This window comes from Diplotaxodon limnothrissa, linkage group LG8, assembly GCF_057381915.1.
Source record: "Diplotaxodon limnothrissa isolate DT_005_m linkage group LG8, D_limnothrissa_male_GT1.1, whole genome shotgun sequence".
Classification (NCBI taxonomy): domain Eukaryota; kingdom Metazoa; phylum Chordata; class Actinopteri; order Cichliformes; family Cichlidae; genus Diplotaxodon; species Diplotaxodon limnothrissa.
This window is the reverse complement of record NC_140603.1, coordinates 20,734,338-20,752,464: the sequence shown is the minus strand read 5'-3', so window position 1 is coordinate 20,752,464 and position 18,127 is coordinate 20,734,338. Positions and strand designations below refer to the sequence as shown.

Below are 18,127 nucleotides of genomic sequence, written 5' to 3'. Positions count from 1 at the left end.
CAGTGAGAGACTACTTCCAGCTGCAAATTAAAATTTGCATGGGCATAAAACTGAATGCACCTGCAGTCCAATCAGTTTGTGAGGTGTTCAGCTGCATGGTTCTCAGTTTGAGAACAGGGTGGGATGCACATTCTGGGGGGGTTTACATCAGGAATGGGCATCTGGTGTTTAAAAAAAAGTCTGCCATATCAGATATTGGCACTATGGCATCAACTGAGAGAAGCTTTTTATCTCTCTGCCTATAAAATGACCAGCTTTATCACGCTTTTGTACTTGGTAATATTCTGGTGGCTGCTCTTTGAAATTGAGAAGAAAAAAAAAAGAGCAAGAGAGAGACTGTGCATCTGCCCTATTCCACAGCCCCGCATTGCTGCAGGTTGCAAAACAATCTATAAACCAAAATCTAGCTTTTACAAACTCACTGTCCAAAGCTTTGCTGCTCCCCAGCTCTACTGCTGATATCGTCGAATATTTGCAGGTTTGCAGTTTCATGCACATGGCCAGAGGTCCGTGAATTAGCTAAAGACCTCTACTCTGACATTTGTGTGTATATTCTGCTTATAGCATGATGCATGTATAACATTTGGTTACATTACAGTGACAGCAACACACTCATTTCAAACAGTTTATTTTTTATGATTGGGGTTTTAATAATAAAATAGACTTTTTATCCTGGTGATGGGTGGGGATTGTTTATGGTAAGGCATTATACAAAAAAATAAAATAATTGACATGCAAAACTGATTAAATACTGTCTGCTTCACTTTACGAACTGATTGTCTCCAGTTTCAAATTTTAAAGTTTCACGTGGTGTAGATGTTTTAGATTTTGAATTTTCAAAACGTTGTTTTTGATTGGGCTGTAGCAATAGCGCATCTTGAATGATTCATTTTCATTTTAGACGAACTCGATATGGTGATCAGATGAACCATACAGACTACACAAACCTTTCTTTTACGTATGACATTAATGAAATGAGCAGCACGCAGCATAACACTACTACAACAACAACAACAATAATAATTTGAGTGCATAAAAAATCTCGCGTAATCTCGCGAGAAACGTAGCAGAGCTTCCGGTTGCGTAGTCAGCTTCCTCCTCTCGCGCATGTAAGCGTGATTGTAGGTCACTGTTGGTCCACCTGCGTTGAGTTATTGCATCACAGTGAGTTTATAAAGATGTTGCTTCTGTCAAACAGGATAAAGTTTTGCTCTTTAGCGTTTACAGCCGCGCGTCTGTACAGCAGCGGCCCAGCGGCAGCGAACAAAAACCCGCTGGTGTACTTTGACATTGCCGCTGACAAAGAGCCTCTTGGCAGAGTTACCTTCGAGGTGAGTAGGTTAAAAATAAGTGTTGACACTGCTTGTATTAGTTTGCATGTTAATGTTTCAGTTCGATGTCCTCACACAGTCGCTGATTTACTCTCCCCAGATTTAAAAATTTAAAAAAAAATGCCTTCTGGCTGCTTCTTTTTCTTTTGCAGCTCAACGCAGAAGTCGTGCCCAAAACTGCAGGTATCTGATGTTCTCTTCCTCCTTAAACACCAAACAAGCTGGAACGAGTATCTGATCTACTCAGACTTAAAGAAAAGATGATGGTGTACCTGAACTTGACTAAGTTTAACTTGACACACCAAATGTGTGTGTGAATCGACAGGTTGTCACTTTGATTATGTTAGAACAGTTTTTTTTTTTACTTTCTGCCAAAGCTTGCCTATTTGGTTTGTAAATCAGAAGAAACATTCTAAGAGAATAACAATGTGTTGTCACAACAGAAGATAAAAGATTGTTATTCACTTTTTTTATGTTAAACCTGAAAAACAGGAGATTGCCACATTTAAACTAGAACCACAAATTTAAAAGGTGAGACTCATGATCATCAAAAAGGCTGCAAATTTTATTCTGTTCTGTTGATAACTGAGCAGTTTGTGGCATTCTTACACTGTTACAGGCACACTTTTTCATCTTTTAGGAAGATTTCATCAGAAATATTTCAGGGTTGCTAATAAATATCGAAAAGTCTAAGAAAAAATAACTCTGCTGTTTAGGATTTTGCTTGTGCTTTATTCTAACGTAACTGTTCTGTCTACTGTGTGGATTCAAACATAAGAAGGCAGACACTGACATGAAGGCTCTCTTGCAGAAAACTTCCGAGCGCTGTGCACAGGAGAGCATGGCTTTGGTTATAAGGGTTCAATTTTCCACAGAGTGATCCCTCAGTTCATGTGCCAGGTAGGCTTTAATGTTTCTCTCCTTTTGTTTTCCTGTGTCCTATGAGGGTCCAATTACAGTCACACGTTTTGTGTTTTCAGGGTGGAGACTTCACGAACCACAACGGAACTGGAGGAAAATCGATCTACGGAAGGACGTTTCCCGACGAGAACTTCCAACTGAAGCACACTGGGCCAGGCAAGTATTTACATCATTTCAGTTTTTCCTTGGGAACCAAAAGGACGATGGGGTTGTACAAAACCAAATACACTCTTACAGGTTATAATACATTGCATCTAATATAATGCATACACAGCACAATGTGATATACTACACATGATGGTACAATCTCAGGCTACAGTGTTTGTGACTGGTGTTTTGCTGGTAGTAAATGGAGTAAATTGTAATTTTCCAGAGCAAAAATGAGATGGGCCATGACCAGATTAAATATGCATGCATCTCAAGTTAAATTTAGCAATTCTGTAAATATTATGGGTACTGTGATTGTTATTTATTTATTTATTTATTTATTTTTTTGTATCAATTTACTGGAAAATTACCCAATGCTGTCCTCCATTGTAATGTGGGATAGTCACATTTGTCTTCTGCCACCAGGTGGCAACATTTTAAATGGTGGATTTTCTGACGGTGATATTTGAGTGTGCTATATAATCAGTGTTGGGAAGGTTACTTTTAAAATGTATTCCGTTACAGAATACAGAATACATGCCCCAAAATGTATTCTGTAACGTATTCCGTTACGTTACTCAATGAGAGTAACGTATTCTGAATACTTTGGATTACTTAATATATTATCGTGCTTTTTACAACAACGTGAATGTACTATTGCTGTGTGATTTATTACTATTACTGAAGGTCCGTGACTCCGAACTGTAGTAAAGGGACCTCTGACTAATACGGCGGGGTCCCTGTCGGCTCATAGCCGAAAAATAGCTTTACTTTGTTGTGTGGGTCAATTTTTCTTGCGAGAGACAGAGAGAGGCGTTGAAAGACTGCTCCAGCGGAACTTATTGTTTTCGGAGGAAAACACGAACACAGCGTACAGTCGAGTCTTAATAGCTTACTTACAACTGGGCTCGTCAGGCACTCTTCTTGGCTGCAGTGGTTATTATTATATTTACATGTTTCCAGCTCCCGTTTTTCCTCGACGACAACTCGTACCTTTCCACTCGCCTTTTTCTCCCTCCTCGCGCTCACAGACACATAACGTGTATGGCAGTCCATTCTCCCTGCAACACGGACTACACTGCCCATGATGCTACATTCTTTAGAGCTATGCTTGTAGCATTCTGCCTGTTAGCTTAGCACAACAACAACAACGAAAAGGCGCTCTCTCACCCAGGAAACACACAGTCGCAGAAAGAGAGAGAGAGCGTCGCCCTGTAACCATGGCAACCGTAACGCTGCCGCCTGGAACGAAAGAACGTAGCTGTCAAACAAAACCCAAACAGTCCTGACCCGCGACAAAATGAAACAGGAAAAAACCGCAGTGTAATCCATTTATTTCAACAAAGTAACTGTATTCTGAATACCACCTTTTTAAACGGTAACTGTAACGGAATACAGTTACTCATATTTTGTATTCTAAATACGTAACGGCGGTACATGTATTCCATTACTCCCCAACACTGTATATAATATAATATAATATGTTGTGTAGATGTGTGGCTTAAGTGAAAATACGTACTTTAATGAATGAATTTGTTCAATTGTAAGGTATCTTGTCTATGGCCAATGCTGGACCAAACACCAATGGATCCCAGTTCTTCATCTGCACAGCTAAAACACAATGGTACGTACTGATAAACATAAAATGTAGGAGATGAAGCTAGTGAAGTTCTTCTTCATCAGTCTGTGCCTCCACCTAATAAAATGTGAGTCGATCAGACTCCTTAGGTGCTTCATGGATCATGTCATTATCCAGGGCAGCTATATTAAAATAAGCGTCTTCTTCATTTAGGCTGGATGGCAAGCATGTTGTCTTTGGCAGCGTGAAGGAGGGAATGGATGTAGTCAAGAGAGCGGAGTCTTACGGTTCACGGACTGGGCGAACCTCCAAGAAGATCACTATCACAGACTGTGGACAGCTCGACTAGACTCCGTGTGGACGTGTCCGTAGTCTCATCTCCTGCTGTAATTTCAATAAATGCAAGAGTGAAAGAGGGTCTTTCTTCAGTCAGCGAACAGGGTGCTATCTCTGTTTGCTGACAGATCATTTCAGAACATTTTTTGTTTAGGTTTTTGTGTTTATATGCTGTATTACTCAAGTAATGGCCAACACACGTGTTTGCTTTAAATGTGAACTTGATGGATCAAAAATAATGAATGATCCTAATATGTGACAAAGCTTGTGAATTTAGCAATATAAACTTGAACTAATTTTGCAAAAAAGGGGCATACATTTGTAAAAACAAAACCCTTTTCTAAACGTGATTTTTAACAAAGGTGTAAAAATTTAAAATTTCCTTAAAAATGAAATTTTGCACGTCAGCAAACTGGCTGAAATAAAACTTATTTCAGTAGTGCCTACATTTTATTGGAGATGTTGGGAAAATATTCTTTCTGAACTATCCTGAGGAGAAGTTCAGAAGCAGGTACAATTTGTATATGTAAAAAAAAAAAAAAAAAAAATACAATGAGGTACAAAGAGAGGAGCTATGGTATTGTATGAAGAAAAAAAGAGTGGCAGAAAGTGTATGTGGGCAACAAAGTGACTGAGATGTGATAGGAATGACATGAGTTTAACGTGAAGTTAGGATTCACTTCACTCTACATTGATCTCTTGTATATAGTGTAATGGACAGGCTGACAGATGTTCACAGAATGTGGAAATTTAGAGTTGTTAGGCAGGAGGAAAAGAGGAAGAACACACAGGCTTGGTGTGACAAAAGAGGATGCGATGGATGGATGGAGGCAGATCATTTTATTTTTTTAATTATAAGATTACCTGTGATTGTATTTGATGATACTGAAGCCATATATCAGTAAGTTATTCTCTGTAGTCCCCCCTCATGATATGATGTGCTTACATCCTTACTTGAGATGTAGAGATGAGATCAGAAACCGATCACGTTTAAATCAATTTTAATGCAAATATTTCAATAGAGAAGCATCCATCTCATGGGTTATACAAATGAAGGCACATTAAATTTAACACAGTTTACAAGTTAAAGGGTATTTCTGTTCCATACTCATTTATTAGCAAGTCCAGTGAAAAACACCCTGAAAAGCACCACTCACATGCAACCCTTCACTTATCACCGTTTGTTACATTCACTTTTTTTTTACTGTCACATGTTATATACTACATTATGACCATAAGCACTTTGGCGAGTCTTTTAGCACTGGGTGCCAAAATACAGTTGCTGTAAGTTACTATTAGAAAAATTTCTACACTGCATATTTAAAACTTTGGAGCCACAAACTACCTGACGAGTGTTTTCCCCATAAACTGTAGCACGTAGTATAAAAGAACTTAATGTTAGTTGACTAATATATTCCTTCACAAAGAGTAATATTCAACAAAATAGTATGGCTTAAAACATATATTAGAAAAATGATGTACCCACCAATACTAATAATACAGAGGACAAGGCAGATATACATTATTACTGCATAACCGTCTTGGTAGACTTGCATATTTTATACAAAAACATTTAAGTTATTTCTGAAATATACACACATGTAAAAGAACCTCTATATGAAAGCTGTTCCAAGAAGTTGCTCACAAGTGAAGAAAGTAAAGTTTCTTAATTCACAGTTGGCTCAAAGTTCAGACTTCAAATGAATATTCACATAATGAAAACCGAGTATCTTACAAGAACCCAGCAAACACAATCTCCACTGATACTACTGAAACCATAGTCAGAGGGTATTTCATGAAAGCGTGAGATGCATTACTGCACTATAGATGTTGTAGCTTTAGTAACTAAAATATAGCTGTCGTAGCTATGTGTGTTTCATGAAGCTTTGGAGCAGTGTGTTAGGCAAACTGAATGTGTTATTGCACTCGGCGGCAGTAGTAGCCAAGGACTTTGCATTTTTCACACAGGTGCTGCGGATGCTCTTTACTCTGGTCAGACACATCCAACCCATCCGGCTTCTCCAGAGGTCTCTGGAACAAAGAAACTGGAAATTAATGACCTGCATACACAGAAATTGCCAATTAGTCCTAGGTCCAAGAAAGACATGAGAAACAGACAAGCTATGCCATTTGTAAGCTTATATAAGGATAAGACAGAGGTATCTGCAGCTAATGTATCCAAAATTTGAACAATTCACCTTTTTAAAGTCAGTCCTGGCCTCAATGGTCAAGCTACAAAAAAGTGGATTTGATTGCATAGATTGAATACATGTAAAGATTTGATGTGCAGGACCAATGAGCTGTCCCAGTCTCCTGATGCCCTGTGTTCTGATGCATTACCTGCTTGTGAGGGTAAACGTTGATGTGGCACTTGATACATTCTTGTCCCATGTTGGCCCAGGAGTTCCCGCTCATCCACTTCCTCTTGCATTTTGGACATTTATACTCTCCAAAACACCTCTTTTTTCCCTGATAAGGGGTCAGGCCCTCGCCTTTGGGTCGAGCCTGAAAAGAAGAAAAATTATACATGTCTATCACCGCTTTTAACGGGGGAAACCTATGCAATGACCCATTTTTTCTTTGCATGGCAGCCAGTTCAAAGCTTCATGTAATTATAAAACATCCTGATAGCAGAACTGTTGGTGGTCAGGAGAATTTATCGAGAGGGTTTTTTTTTTTTTCAGCAATGGGATGATTATGTTTTGTCAAATGATTTGCTTTGGTGCTTTAACAATCCTAAAAGGATTGACTTATATTACAAAGTAATCTAATCAAAGGAAACTTATTTTAGAGGGATATTGTAGGAAATTACAAGACTCTTGGTTCTATGAAAGCAAACAGAAAAGTTTCAGTGGTTAATTCCAAAGATGTTAGATGATATTGTATGTTGTAATTTATTTGCTGGACACAAAAAGAATCTCAGCTTTCCCATTAGAAATGAACTCCCTCCCTCCAGCTGTGTTCCCAGGAGACTGTAAAGGAGGCCCTAGCCTGCGGAGGGACCAATTGGAGAGGGCTTACTTCTATAGGACAAATACCTTAGGCTATCAGTCATCCCTCCCAGCTGGCCACAATCCTCCAATCAGAACACAAAGACCTTAGCAGGGAGGAAATAAAACCCAGATGAACTCTGCACTGGTGTAACATGACAAAATTCTAAGCCCATCACCGAAAAGAAAAAAGAAAATCCTCTCGACAAGACTGGTTTGAATTAAAAGCATCTTGGATGAAAAGTAGGGCAAGTCAAAATTAAGATCGAATCAGGCCTGAATCCACAACAACAGAGAAGTTCACATAATGCTTTGCTTTTATTTCACCGCAGAAACATATGTCAGGTTCAAAGCTTCTCACTGATCATTTCCAATTTTATTCATTTCCAGGCCTTAATATGTGAAAACAGGTTGTGAAGTTCCATCAGCCAAATCTCTAACTGCTAAATGCGCTGTGAATCATTTTGAAGCATGTGTTTGCCTCATTCGGCCACCAAGGGGCACTGTAGGAGATCGCTTTTGATGCTTGCCCTTGTTCTCAAGCATACAGAGACAGCAGACAGATTATCGTTTTCCTGAAGAAGGAAACAGCTTTCACTCTTCAAAACAAGCAAAACAAACTCTACCTAAAGTCTGGAGCCCACAGGGCAGCGAGGGGCACTGCACACGCTGTAGTTTCCACTGCCCTGATCAAAGATGTCACACTGACAGCCAACAAATGAAAACACACTTTTGACCTGGAAGTGAATGGACACTCTCAATGGAAAGCAGGAAAGATTGACTGAATCCATCAGATCAGTGGGCCATTTTCGCATACATATGACACTGTATATACACACATCAGGCTGAACTCTCTTAGTAAGACTTTATTCTTTCTTGTAATTTCTTTAAGTAGGCTTCAGGAATACTTCTCCAGGCTATTTGAAGGACATTCAAAGCTCTTCTTTAGATGTTGGCTGCCTTTTGCTCTGTTCTCTGTGAAGATGATTGCACACTGCTTCAAAAATGTTAAGGTCTGGGCTCTGGGGAGGCCAATCCATGACTTACACTATCCCACTGTGTTTTTTTCTATCCAGATAAGCTTTTACTTTATTGGTAGCGTGTTTGGGATCACTGTCATCCTCAAAAATGAAGCCACTGACAAACAGATGCTTTCCAGATGGTTTTGCATGGTGGATAAATCTTTGAAAATACATTTCTGCGCTCTTCATTTCATCAGTTCTGACACAATCTCTAACACCACTGACTGAAATACAGCCCAAAACCAGAGTCTCCACCATGTTTTATAGATTACTGTTGACACTCACTGTTCCACCTCCTCCTTACATACTGATGCTGTTTTGAATCAGACATTTCAAATTTAAATTCATCACTCCACAAGACCTGTTGCAACTGATTTTCAGTCCAGTTCTTGTGTAATTTGGCATATCTCATCCTTTTCCGCCTGTTTCCCTTCCTTAAGAATGGCTTCTTGACAGCCCCCCTCCCACTGAGACCATTACTGATGAGGCTTAAGATTTTCAGTAAAAAGCCTGTACACAGTTGTGTCCATGTGTAAATAGTACGTGTAATTAAGTTACGCCTTCTTATGCCTTTCATTTCATTTAGGCAGCATTTTTACAGCAAGTTACAAGCCATTTGAAGTAATTGCCTTTGAAGCAGTTCCTGATATAGCACACAGCAGAAGCTATCTTCTCCTTCTGCTGTGTGCTATATCAAAATCTGCATTCCTGATATGTAGAAATGTTAAGGACTGCAGCACTACTAATATCAGCTAAGGCAGCTGGGTTTGGTCTTTGTTTGCAGAGGTTACTTTACTTCCATTGCCTGTGTTTTTTAGACTTGGTGCAGTTTCTGAGAACAATTTTCATTCAATTCAATTTTCTTTGTCATACACAGAAAATAAAACACATAGAAACAAACAGCAGGCCTAAAACCCCAAAACCTTTCAGTCTGAAACCACATGTGAGAAACTCTTTTAAGATAAATAAGTTGTGAAATTCATTTATTATGTGAATTATAACATATTCAGTTTCACAGCCAATACTTATGTTGTCTTATTTAAATTAGCCCCAGACTGCATAGAGGGATGTAAAGCCAGATTTGTAGGCTGCAGCAGATAAGCTTGGCCCAGATCCTTGTAGCCTGGTGAGAGAGACCCAGGAGGTGGCTGCCTCCCTCTGCCATCATCTGGAAACCATCAGGATAAACAATGGACTACTCCAAATCCCCCCCCCCCCCCCCTCCCCCGTCTCCATTCGCCAGTCCCTCATTCACTCTCCCCTACTCCCATACCCCCACGAGAGAATTCATCCTGGAGAACTCAGCACAGCTAAGCCGACTGGATACCATGTGGTCAATTACTCCACACTAACAAACCCACCACACTCTGTCCCTCACTGGGTTTAATTTGTGTCAGACCCCCACAGCATCCATGGAGAAGTCCAGCTGTTAAGCAAAGCAAAACAACACAATCATGCCTGGGCTGACCACCGCAGCAAAAGGTCGCCTGTGTTTTAAAGACTCTTGTGCTGATTTAAGAGATAGTTTTCATTATCTTGTGAAATCAACTCTCCAGGAGGGTTAAGAGCAACAAATGCCTCAATTCCCACGAGCCCCAAAGAGAGACTATTAAAACAGCTGCGTTTTTAAGAGGACAAATTTGATGGCAGCAGTAAACCAAAATTCAACTGGTTATGGCTTCTCAAATATGACGATGTGCTGCTTTTTAGTTTTATGTGATTATCAAACAAATATTTAGGGCTTTAGCAGCATTTGTCAAACAAAACTAATTAGAAGACATCATCTTAGGCTGGATTCTAGTTTGTTGAGCAGCTGCTTATTTTAAAAGTGATAACATTACGACGTGCCTACTTTTAAACCTGAGCAACTTTTACAAGGCTGTCTTTTTCACCATAGTGCATATTTTAAAAACTGAAACAAATGTTCCAATTCATAAATAATCAACACATCTGAGTAAGTTTGGATGCCCTAGGGGTTCACAGCTGTTATGAAGAAATAATGAAATAATAATTTAACATCTGATACATCAGCTTTAGTCCATCTAAATTAAAAAAAAAGGATAAAAACTCCATATAACAAACAAATATGCCACAGTCTTTTGCAAACCTAGTGGCGTGCCTACCACTTAAAATATAGGATGTGTCGACTTATGCACTGTTCTCTGAAGAATTGCTCTAACTTGCTTTACTTTGACTCGTTTTGAATAGATGAAGCTGTTTGGTTCGTGCGCTGCTGCTCTCACTGTGTCATAGGTCCTCAACTCAAAACTTCTATTCTCATCCCGAGTTTAATAAAGTTTTTCTAGCAGCTTCACCACGACCGTGGGCTCAAACCACAGAGCAGTGATTCGAGGAAATAAGATATCAGTCTCTTCCTGGCCAGTAGATGCTGACTTATGTCTTACACAATGGTGTTTCCTCTTTTCCAGAGCAAATCAAGGCCAAATGTTCCACTTACGGAAACATCAAGATGTCAAAAGATTCTTTTATGCAGATACAGCCCGAAGCTGTGATCTTTCTGCAAAGCTTTTCTACAAATGTTGCACATTTGAAACACAGAGTGGATGAACTTTTCTTTAATCCAACATGAATATGATTAGATACAAACATCTGGAGGCCAAAGAGCAGATGACTGGTTCTGTAGTGCTGTAGAGTTTTAATCAATCAGACCCAGTGTTGAAAGCACACAGAGCAAGGAGAATGATTATCACACAGACATATGGACATTTTCTATGCATCTTTCTCAAATGCAGGAGTCTGGGGGGGACCAAGCCATTTGATTGGTCCAGAATCTGACTGAGCTCCACTGAACTATAGGTATTATGTTTCTCAAAAGACTGAATGACAGGAACAGATGGTGGGTTGGAACAGCAAAATATGTCCAATTTCAGTTCAATATGTGTTTGAGTAACATTTAGGAAAATATTAAAAACATGGAACCATAATAAAAGTGATCTCTACAGCATTTTTCCTATATGTGTTCCTTAGCCTTGAGCCGACGATACTCTTTATCATATGAAGGCTATCTATCCTGAATTCCAGGGTTTCCCCTATCTTTTGCATCATCCTCAGCAGATGTTTAACCAGAAGTGCCAGGCAGGATATTGTGTGTAGATAAGACAGTTATCACCAGTGAAAACAAAAGGACCACAGCAACAGTAATCAGACAGGGTTACATGAGATTGTCCAGTTCAGCGTCGTTCACTTTATCCAGCCCAAAACGAATCTGATACTCACCTAATTTCAGTCAATTAAAAACTTTGTAAATATTGAGATCATCCTCCTGTAATTTCATTTTATAGTACATTTCTCAGAAGTACCAAATACAGTTGAATACTGTTTTATGTTTAAACTTTTGGTTTTTTGGTAAATGCATCATTGCCAAGATCAGAATGCTGACTGGCCTGTATGCCTGTATGCAAACATATAGATCTACGTCTAGCTAAAAGACTTTAAACACAAGCAAACAGCTGGACTGTGTTGATCCAAAAATAAAAATAAAACATCTGCCTATCATTAGCTTGCATGATAATTATTAACACTGTGTATCTTGTCTTACATCTAAAACTAGAAAGTGCAAACACAACAAATTAACATTATGTTAAATGTTGGACATATAAGTGGCGCAGCACAGACTAAAAAGACTGAGAACTAAAAATATGTTTATGTTCAAAGGCCAATGATCAGATCAAGAAGTTTCTTTTGTAATCTCTGCAACTAATTTTCAAAGCAGACTTTTCCCCTCCATTCAAGTGTGATTAAACTGTAACAGTAAAGACCTACATGCACTTCCTATGTTACCCAGAAGTTTGCAAAAACGGATGCAGTCATCTCAGTGTAGCTAGAGTTCGTTTGCCACTGCCCTGCACTGACAGAAAGGCGAGAGAGACAGAGATGACTCCAGCCAAGCAGCACTGTGCGAACAATACAGCCTGACTTCCTGACCTTTGGTTCCACAGCCCCTCTGCAGAAACAATGCTCTCCTTATTTATCACAGGCCCTTCCCACCATGCACCCATTTACTGTCAGCACTCTGTCACTTGTGTACTTTCTTTACTGTAAGCAGGTCGAGCTACTTAACTGGGATGAGGACATTAAAATGTGACCCTAAGTTAAAGGGAAAAACCACGTAAACCCTCGATGAGTACCTGTCGTTTGCTTGGAAATGTGAATCTTAAAGACAATATAGTATGAAGGATTTTTAACTTTTTTAAAACTATTTTTCTGCAATCCTAAGACATCAAAAGCATACTAAAAGCATACTAAACTTCAGTTGGCTAAAAATGCCTCAGATTCCAACCAGCGAGAACAAAAAGCAGTTTGTTGATTAGGCACAGCTTCAGACGAACGTTCATCACAACTTCAACTAAAGAGACCTTTTGTCATGGCGACAGCTCCGTAATCATCCCTTTGGGTCTGAAATACTAGCAACACATGATAAAATCTGACATCATTTTTCTAAAGCAGAGCAAGAGTGGCAAAAAGCCAGGAGGAAAAATGGTTTCCAGATTTTGCATAATTTAAAGAGTATAGCAATAAAGCAGAATCGTAAATATCTCTGACAATTCCTTTGACGTTTCAATCGTCTCATGAAGCAAGTAACCCAACGCTCCACAGTGCTGTCAGCACGATGTTAACTATTGAAATGCCAAATGGCAGCATTAGCATTTTCTCTTATACCTAAAACTTTTTATTTTTTTTCATTACCTGCCATGTATTTGTCGTATAATTTTAGACTTGATGTTCCAGAAAATGCTTTTAAGGCTTCAGGCACAGACTTCCTGTGTGGATCCTTCTCTCATCTTACTGAGCCATGACATCCTTTGATTCCTATCCACTGCAGCTCCACAAAATGTTCCCTGTCTCCTAGCGTCAGACTCAGCCTAAAGACTTACTCACAATACACCAAGGTACAAACAGATAATCACAACTTACAGATGAAGATTGTGACGCAGCTTATCTCATAAAAATTCTAAACCTCAAGTTGTGTAAAGCACAACGGCACAATAGTTACTGCTGCTTCGTTAGAGCTCCACTCGTAGCCTGTTGTGTTAAGTTTCTACATTTACCCACTTTCACTGGTTGCTACAGCTTCGTCCACAGTCCAAACACATTCCTGATTTGTATTTGTGGATCTGATAATGTATAGTTATCTTAATTTCTGTGTTAGCCCATGCTTTAGCATAACAGGAAGTGTTGTCAATATTTCTACCAAGTGTCTGTGGCTTTAAAGTGTGTGATTAGGACCTTCTTTGATACACTTAGATGAAGATGTGATTCATGACACCAAAGAAAAATACAGAATATACACCTACTTTTCATAGCAATTGGCAGGTGTTCACAGATGTGAATGTGCGAAGAGCTATAAAGTCACTGCACATGTGCTGTCAGCATTCCTTACATTCCTATATGGGCTGTATTCTGTGCTAGAGTACACTAATCTACCATGTGTTGGCAGAGTCAAGACTTTAGGAGAGAACGATCAAACTCGAGGGAGAAAAAAGAGATTCGTACTCATTGTTTTTGAGTGAAAGAATTGTTTGGAGAATGTGTTTGTTCCTTATATATTAAGAAATAGATAAGAAGTTTGATATCACTCTCACATTAAAACATGTAGGTCATCTGGAATGATAGCTTAATTTAGCTTAGCATAAAAAGAGCAACAATTGGTGTAGGGTAGAATCACTAGATTCCCTACCAGCTCCTCTAAAGCATAGTAATGCTATCTACAATGTTTGGTTTTTGCAAAAAGCATAAAACCAGTAATTATAAGCAGTTGTGTTCTTTTTGACAGCTAAACTGGCTCTCCCCATTTCCCGTCTTTATGCTAACACTGGCTCACAGTCTATAGTATTTCTATGCTACTAGCTTTACAGACATAAAGCTAGCAGCATTCCCATTCACAAGAAAGCAAATGGGTTTAAGCACACACCTAACAGGTATTTGTCACACAGTTTAAAAAAAAGGCTACCTTGTGTTATTAATAACATGCTTTAAATGTTTTATCTAATTAACTGTGATTTAGCATCGGTTAGCATAGTCTTGGTTCAGTGCAAAATCTCAGCCTAAAATCTTGGTAGCTGTTAAAAGGTGATCACATTGGGTTTACTATTTAATTAACTTTAACCTGCTTATAACTACTTCAAACCAACTTTTAACCCATTTTTATTTTTCCATGCTGTTTGTGCTTGAGGGTCTGCTGTTGCTCTCCTCATACTGGACTTTCCATGCACATGGAAAGGTGGGAAACTCCCAGAACGGAGCCAAATATGATTTGCTGCAAATGGAATAGCAATCTTCTTTTGACTTTTTCTGAAAGTCTCAAACTGCTATTGTTATATGTCGCCCCCAAAAAGAGATTGATATTCTTAAAAATATGTTTAACTTGGCTTTTCTGATAGATGGAACTTGACAAACACTAAAATAACTGAAACTGATCACCCAGTATTATAGTCTGTGGTATTATAAAAGGAGGTTGCTGCTTTCAGATTTTGCAAAAAAAAGCAATTTCTACTTTAAAAAAAAAAAAAAAAAAAGCTACCTAATCACTAGCCATGTTTGGAGAGGGATATCCTGTGTGACATGGTATTACAAGATATCTATCTATATATCGCTAGACAGAGAGTGTGTGTGTGTGTGTGATTCAGTTGGATAAGCAGAAAAAAGGATGGATGGGTGGATGGATGGATATATAGATACATTTGATTAGTAAAAGTTGACCTGCTATTTTAAATTCAAGTTTTTGCTTCTTTGTTTCTTGGACACATCCTGTCCATCAGTCATTTTATTATTTCTATTACACCTAACAAATGTCAAGCATTTCCTTCAGAACATGATCAATGGGGAACCACAGCTGCACATAAAGCACTGGTAATATTTCTTTCATGTTTGGAGTGGAGGTCGTGCCTAGTTCCACAGAAAAACCTATCATCTTTCATTAAGGCCAGCACTGAGATCCAATCTGGCATCTGCTGCTCATTACCAACCTGTGGTGGTACACCTAATTCAAATATGTGCTGAGGACTGTATTTCACACTAAAAAAAAAAGAATAATACAAACATAATACTCTAACTTGGAATGTAGAGTTTAAATTGAGTGCAGTACAATTGTGAAAGAATACCTAGAAATGTGACGAAGAAACTGGATGTGATTTGTTGGATTTGTCATCACATTTACTTTACAAATGTATTATTCATGCAGCACGTCACATGCGTTTGATAGACAGCTCAAATGAGCCACATATTGTGCAGCTGTTTGATGTAAAGTGTCACTGTGTGTCTCACCTGAGGGCAGTCTTTGATGTAGTGTCCTTTGTTGAAACAAAGGTGGCATAGGTAGTTGGGTGGCGGCCTTTTGCTGGGCTTCCGTGTCTCAGGAGACAGGGAAAGGTCTGAGAAATGGTCTGCCAGTGAGCTCAGGCCATCCACAATATTGTTGAGAGATCCATAAGGTGAAGTCCTCTTGTAGAAATTATTGTTCAAGCTCTGTCAGAGAAAAGCAACGCCCCCCACCCAAACAAATCATAATTATTTTTCCATTGATATGCGCTCTTAACTATGTCTACAAATGTCCGAAGCTCATAAGTAATGCCCAACATAACTTCCAAAAGGCCAAGGTAGTGTATTCAAATAGCTTCAAAATCAATCAAAACACAGAAATACTCAACTATCAGAGGTAAAAACTGTAAGATTTTTACTTTGGAGTTAGCAGATTTTGGCTTTTTTGTTTGACAGATGGTTGTTTAATTTTTGATTTTACTCATTTCATCAGTTTTAGCTCTACACAAGAGTGTTTGCCATATCCCCAAAACACAGAAAGTTACAGAAGGTTATTGTTGTGACTCTGCTATAAAAGAACATTTCACGGGGTCTGTCAGTCCATCACCCTGATTGATTCTCCTGTTTGTCTCCCTGACAGTAGCCAACCTTATTTGATTTCTGCAGATGTGCAGTCCTTACTGTGTGAACCAATAGTGTCCATTTCCTCATTAGAACAAAATGCCTTTGTCATGCATTCTTACAAATGGTTCTTCTGGCACGACATAATCAGCATCATTGTGCTTCTAGAGGAGATGGGTGCTATGGCACTGCAGGGCCAACCAACATGAAGAACAGCCTGCGGACACTGTTTACTCTGAAGGCATCGCACAATAACGAATTGTGGTCAGATGCACATGTGCTTTAGAGCAGTGAGATCTTATGCAAGAGACAGCAAACCACTAGATATCTTGGCATGCGTGAAGTTAAAGCACACACGCCAGATATGTGGAAATGTCTCATGTCTCAAGTAAAAACTTGTGGATTTAGATGTCAAAATTTAAAGAAAACATCACAAAGTACTCAGTTTGTTTAAAAAAAATCCTTATCTCTTTCTTCAATTAGTCAGTAGTTTATTAAGCACTGAATTAACACTGTATACCGCTCTAACCATGCAGAGGCCAAGGGGCTGGGGTGGCTAACTCTAACATTTTTGAAAGCTTGTGAGAGGTCTTTCTCAACCTACCATTCCCCCGTCTGGCTGACACCAGAACAGTCTGAACACACTCAGGCACTATATCTGGGTACAAAACGCATATTCATATGCTACCCAGCCACCGCAGGGCAACCCAAATGAAGGCATGCAGGTGAGGTTTGCAGTATGGGCAGCAAAGTAACCAAGGCTGAAATATCTGAGAAGAACATTCAGGGAGAGACTTGCAGCAAATAAATAAATAAATAAAGAATAACATTAAAGATAAAGATTTAATCCAAATACGGAGATAATAACCTGCCATCGCAACTTAATGATTGAGACAGCATCACATGCGTTCTACCTCACTGCTCAGATGGAAGAAGTTGTTGAGATAGTTGGAGCTCAGATCAGCTGCGCTGCGCTTGGAGGTGCTCACGTCCAGAGGAGAGGAGTCCGACTCGACTTTGAAGCCGTCAAAAGCGCTACTCGGCGTGTCTTGTAAGGACATGTAGACCCAGCTGAGAAGCTGCGCGGGCTGGTACACACCAGTCTCTACGGCAGACATCATGGTGTCTTCTGGAGGTCTGCGCCTCTCCTCTTAAAACAGCACCGTCAGAACCGCCGGTTTCTCTGGACAACCCAACTTCTTCCAGTCATCCCCCTGCAGCGCCTGACTGGGCGTAATCTCTGCGTGTGTTCACCTGGGGGAAGCCCTGGGAGGAGGACTCCACTAACAGGAGAGAAGTCACGGGAGGGGCTCGGTGTAAGTTTGAAATGGAAAGGCTGTATGGCAGCTGGAGGACTGGAGCAGCAAACAGGCAAGGACTCTGCGTTGCGTCACAGAGAATAGGAGGGCCAACATGAGTTTGCATCTCTTTCTGATTACCTTCGCTGGCATCTGTATTAAGAAGGGAACTTCTTTGTACTTGTTTAATCGTCTAAATATAACGCAAGTGATGATGATAATTTTTTTTAAAAAGCCACATTAAACTTATATGAGATTTCACATATTTACAAAAGTGCTTTATATTTCTTTTGTTTAATATCTAAACTTCATGTCGAGTTTTCAATTCCTTCATTCGTGAGAGTGTCGATAAACTTCTTCATGTTTACTATAATTAATGATTTCCAGATATAAAACGCACACAAAATTGCTTTGGTGTCAGCTCAAAGTGGATTTGAGCTGATGAAAAGCCCAGTGGATTATAATGAGGAAGTGGGCTGCTGCCATCTAGTGCTTCATACTGACTAATTCAGTAAGAAAGCTAAAATGTCGTGCTAAAACATGTAATAACCCCATGACTTGTAAAATAGTGTTGTTTTTTTATTGCCCACGCGTGTTTTTTTTT

The 18,127-nt window shown here is 39.3% G+C and overlaps 2 protein-coding genes across 2 annotated transcripts; one reads left to right on the top strand and one right to left on the bottom strand.

Moving 5' to 3' along the window:
• Positions 1–1,091: 1,091 nt before the first annotated feature.
• ppifb (peptidylprolyl isomerase Fb) lies at positions 1,092–4,842 on the top strand. The gene is made up of 6 exons (XM_085360817.1): positions 1,092–1,331; positions 1,484–1,514; positions 2,143–2,231; positions 2,312–2,408; positions 3,948–4,023; positions 4,192–4,842. Exons 1-6 carry the CDS (start codon positions 1,179–1,181, stop codon positions 4,325–4,327), a joined length of 582 nt encoding a protein of 193 aa, XP_085216943.1. The 5' UTR covers positions 1,092–1,178; the 3' UTR covers positions 4,328–4,842.
• A 1,218-nt stretch (positions 4,843–6,060) lies between these two features.
• Positions 6,061–17,547, bottom strand: LOC146626819 (zinc finger CCHC domain-containing protein 24-like). Its single transcript, XM_085360816.1, has 4 exons — positions 17,140–17,547; positions 15,611–15,811; positions 6,655–6,819; positions 6,061–6,345 (listed from the first exon to the last, which is right to left on the bottom strand). The coding sequence occupies exons 1-4, from the start codon at positions 17,344–17,346 to the stop codon at positions 6,232–6,234; spliced, it is 687 nt and encodes a 228-aa protein (XP_085216942.1). The 5' UTR covers positions 17,347–17,547; the 3' UTR covers positions 6,061–6,231.
• Between the last annotated feature and the right edge of the window lie 580 nt (positions 17,548–18,127).

Excerpts from the sequence above, each read along its gene's own strand:
- ppifb (XM_085360817.1), top strand. The coding sequence starts at position 1,179 with ATGTTGCTTCTGTCAAACAGGATAAAGTTTTGCTCTTTAGCGTTTACA. Across the intron at positions 2,232-2,311 it reads TCCCTCAGTTCATGTGCCAG|GGTGGAGACTTCACGAACCA; the intron begins GTAGGCTTTAAT and ends TTGTGTTTTCAG. Across the intron at positions 4,024-4,191 it reads TGCACAGCTAAAACACAATG|GCTGGATGGCAAGCATGTTG; the intron begins GTACGTACTGAT and ends TTCTTCATTTAG.
- LOC146626819 (XM_085360816.1), bottom strand. The coding sequence starts at position 17,346 with ATGATGTCTGCCGTAGAGACTGGTGTGTACCAGCCCGCGCAGCTTCTC. Across the intron at positions 15,812-17,139 it reads TCTTCCATCTGAGCAGTGAG|AGCTTGAACAATAATTTCTA; the intron begins GTAGAACGCATG and ends TTTCTCTGACAG. Across the intron at positions 6,346-6,654 it reads ACGTTTACCCTCACAAGCAG|AGACCTCTGGAGAAGCCGGA; the intron begins GTAATGCATCAG and ends TCTTTGTTCCAG.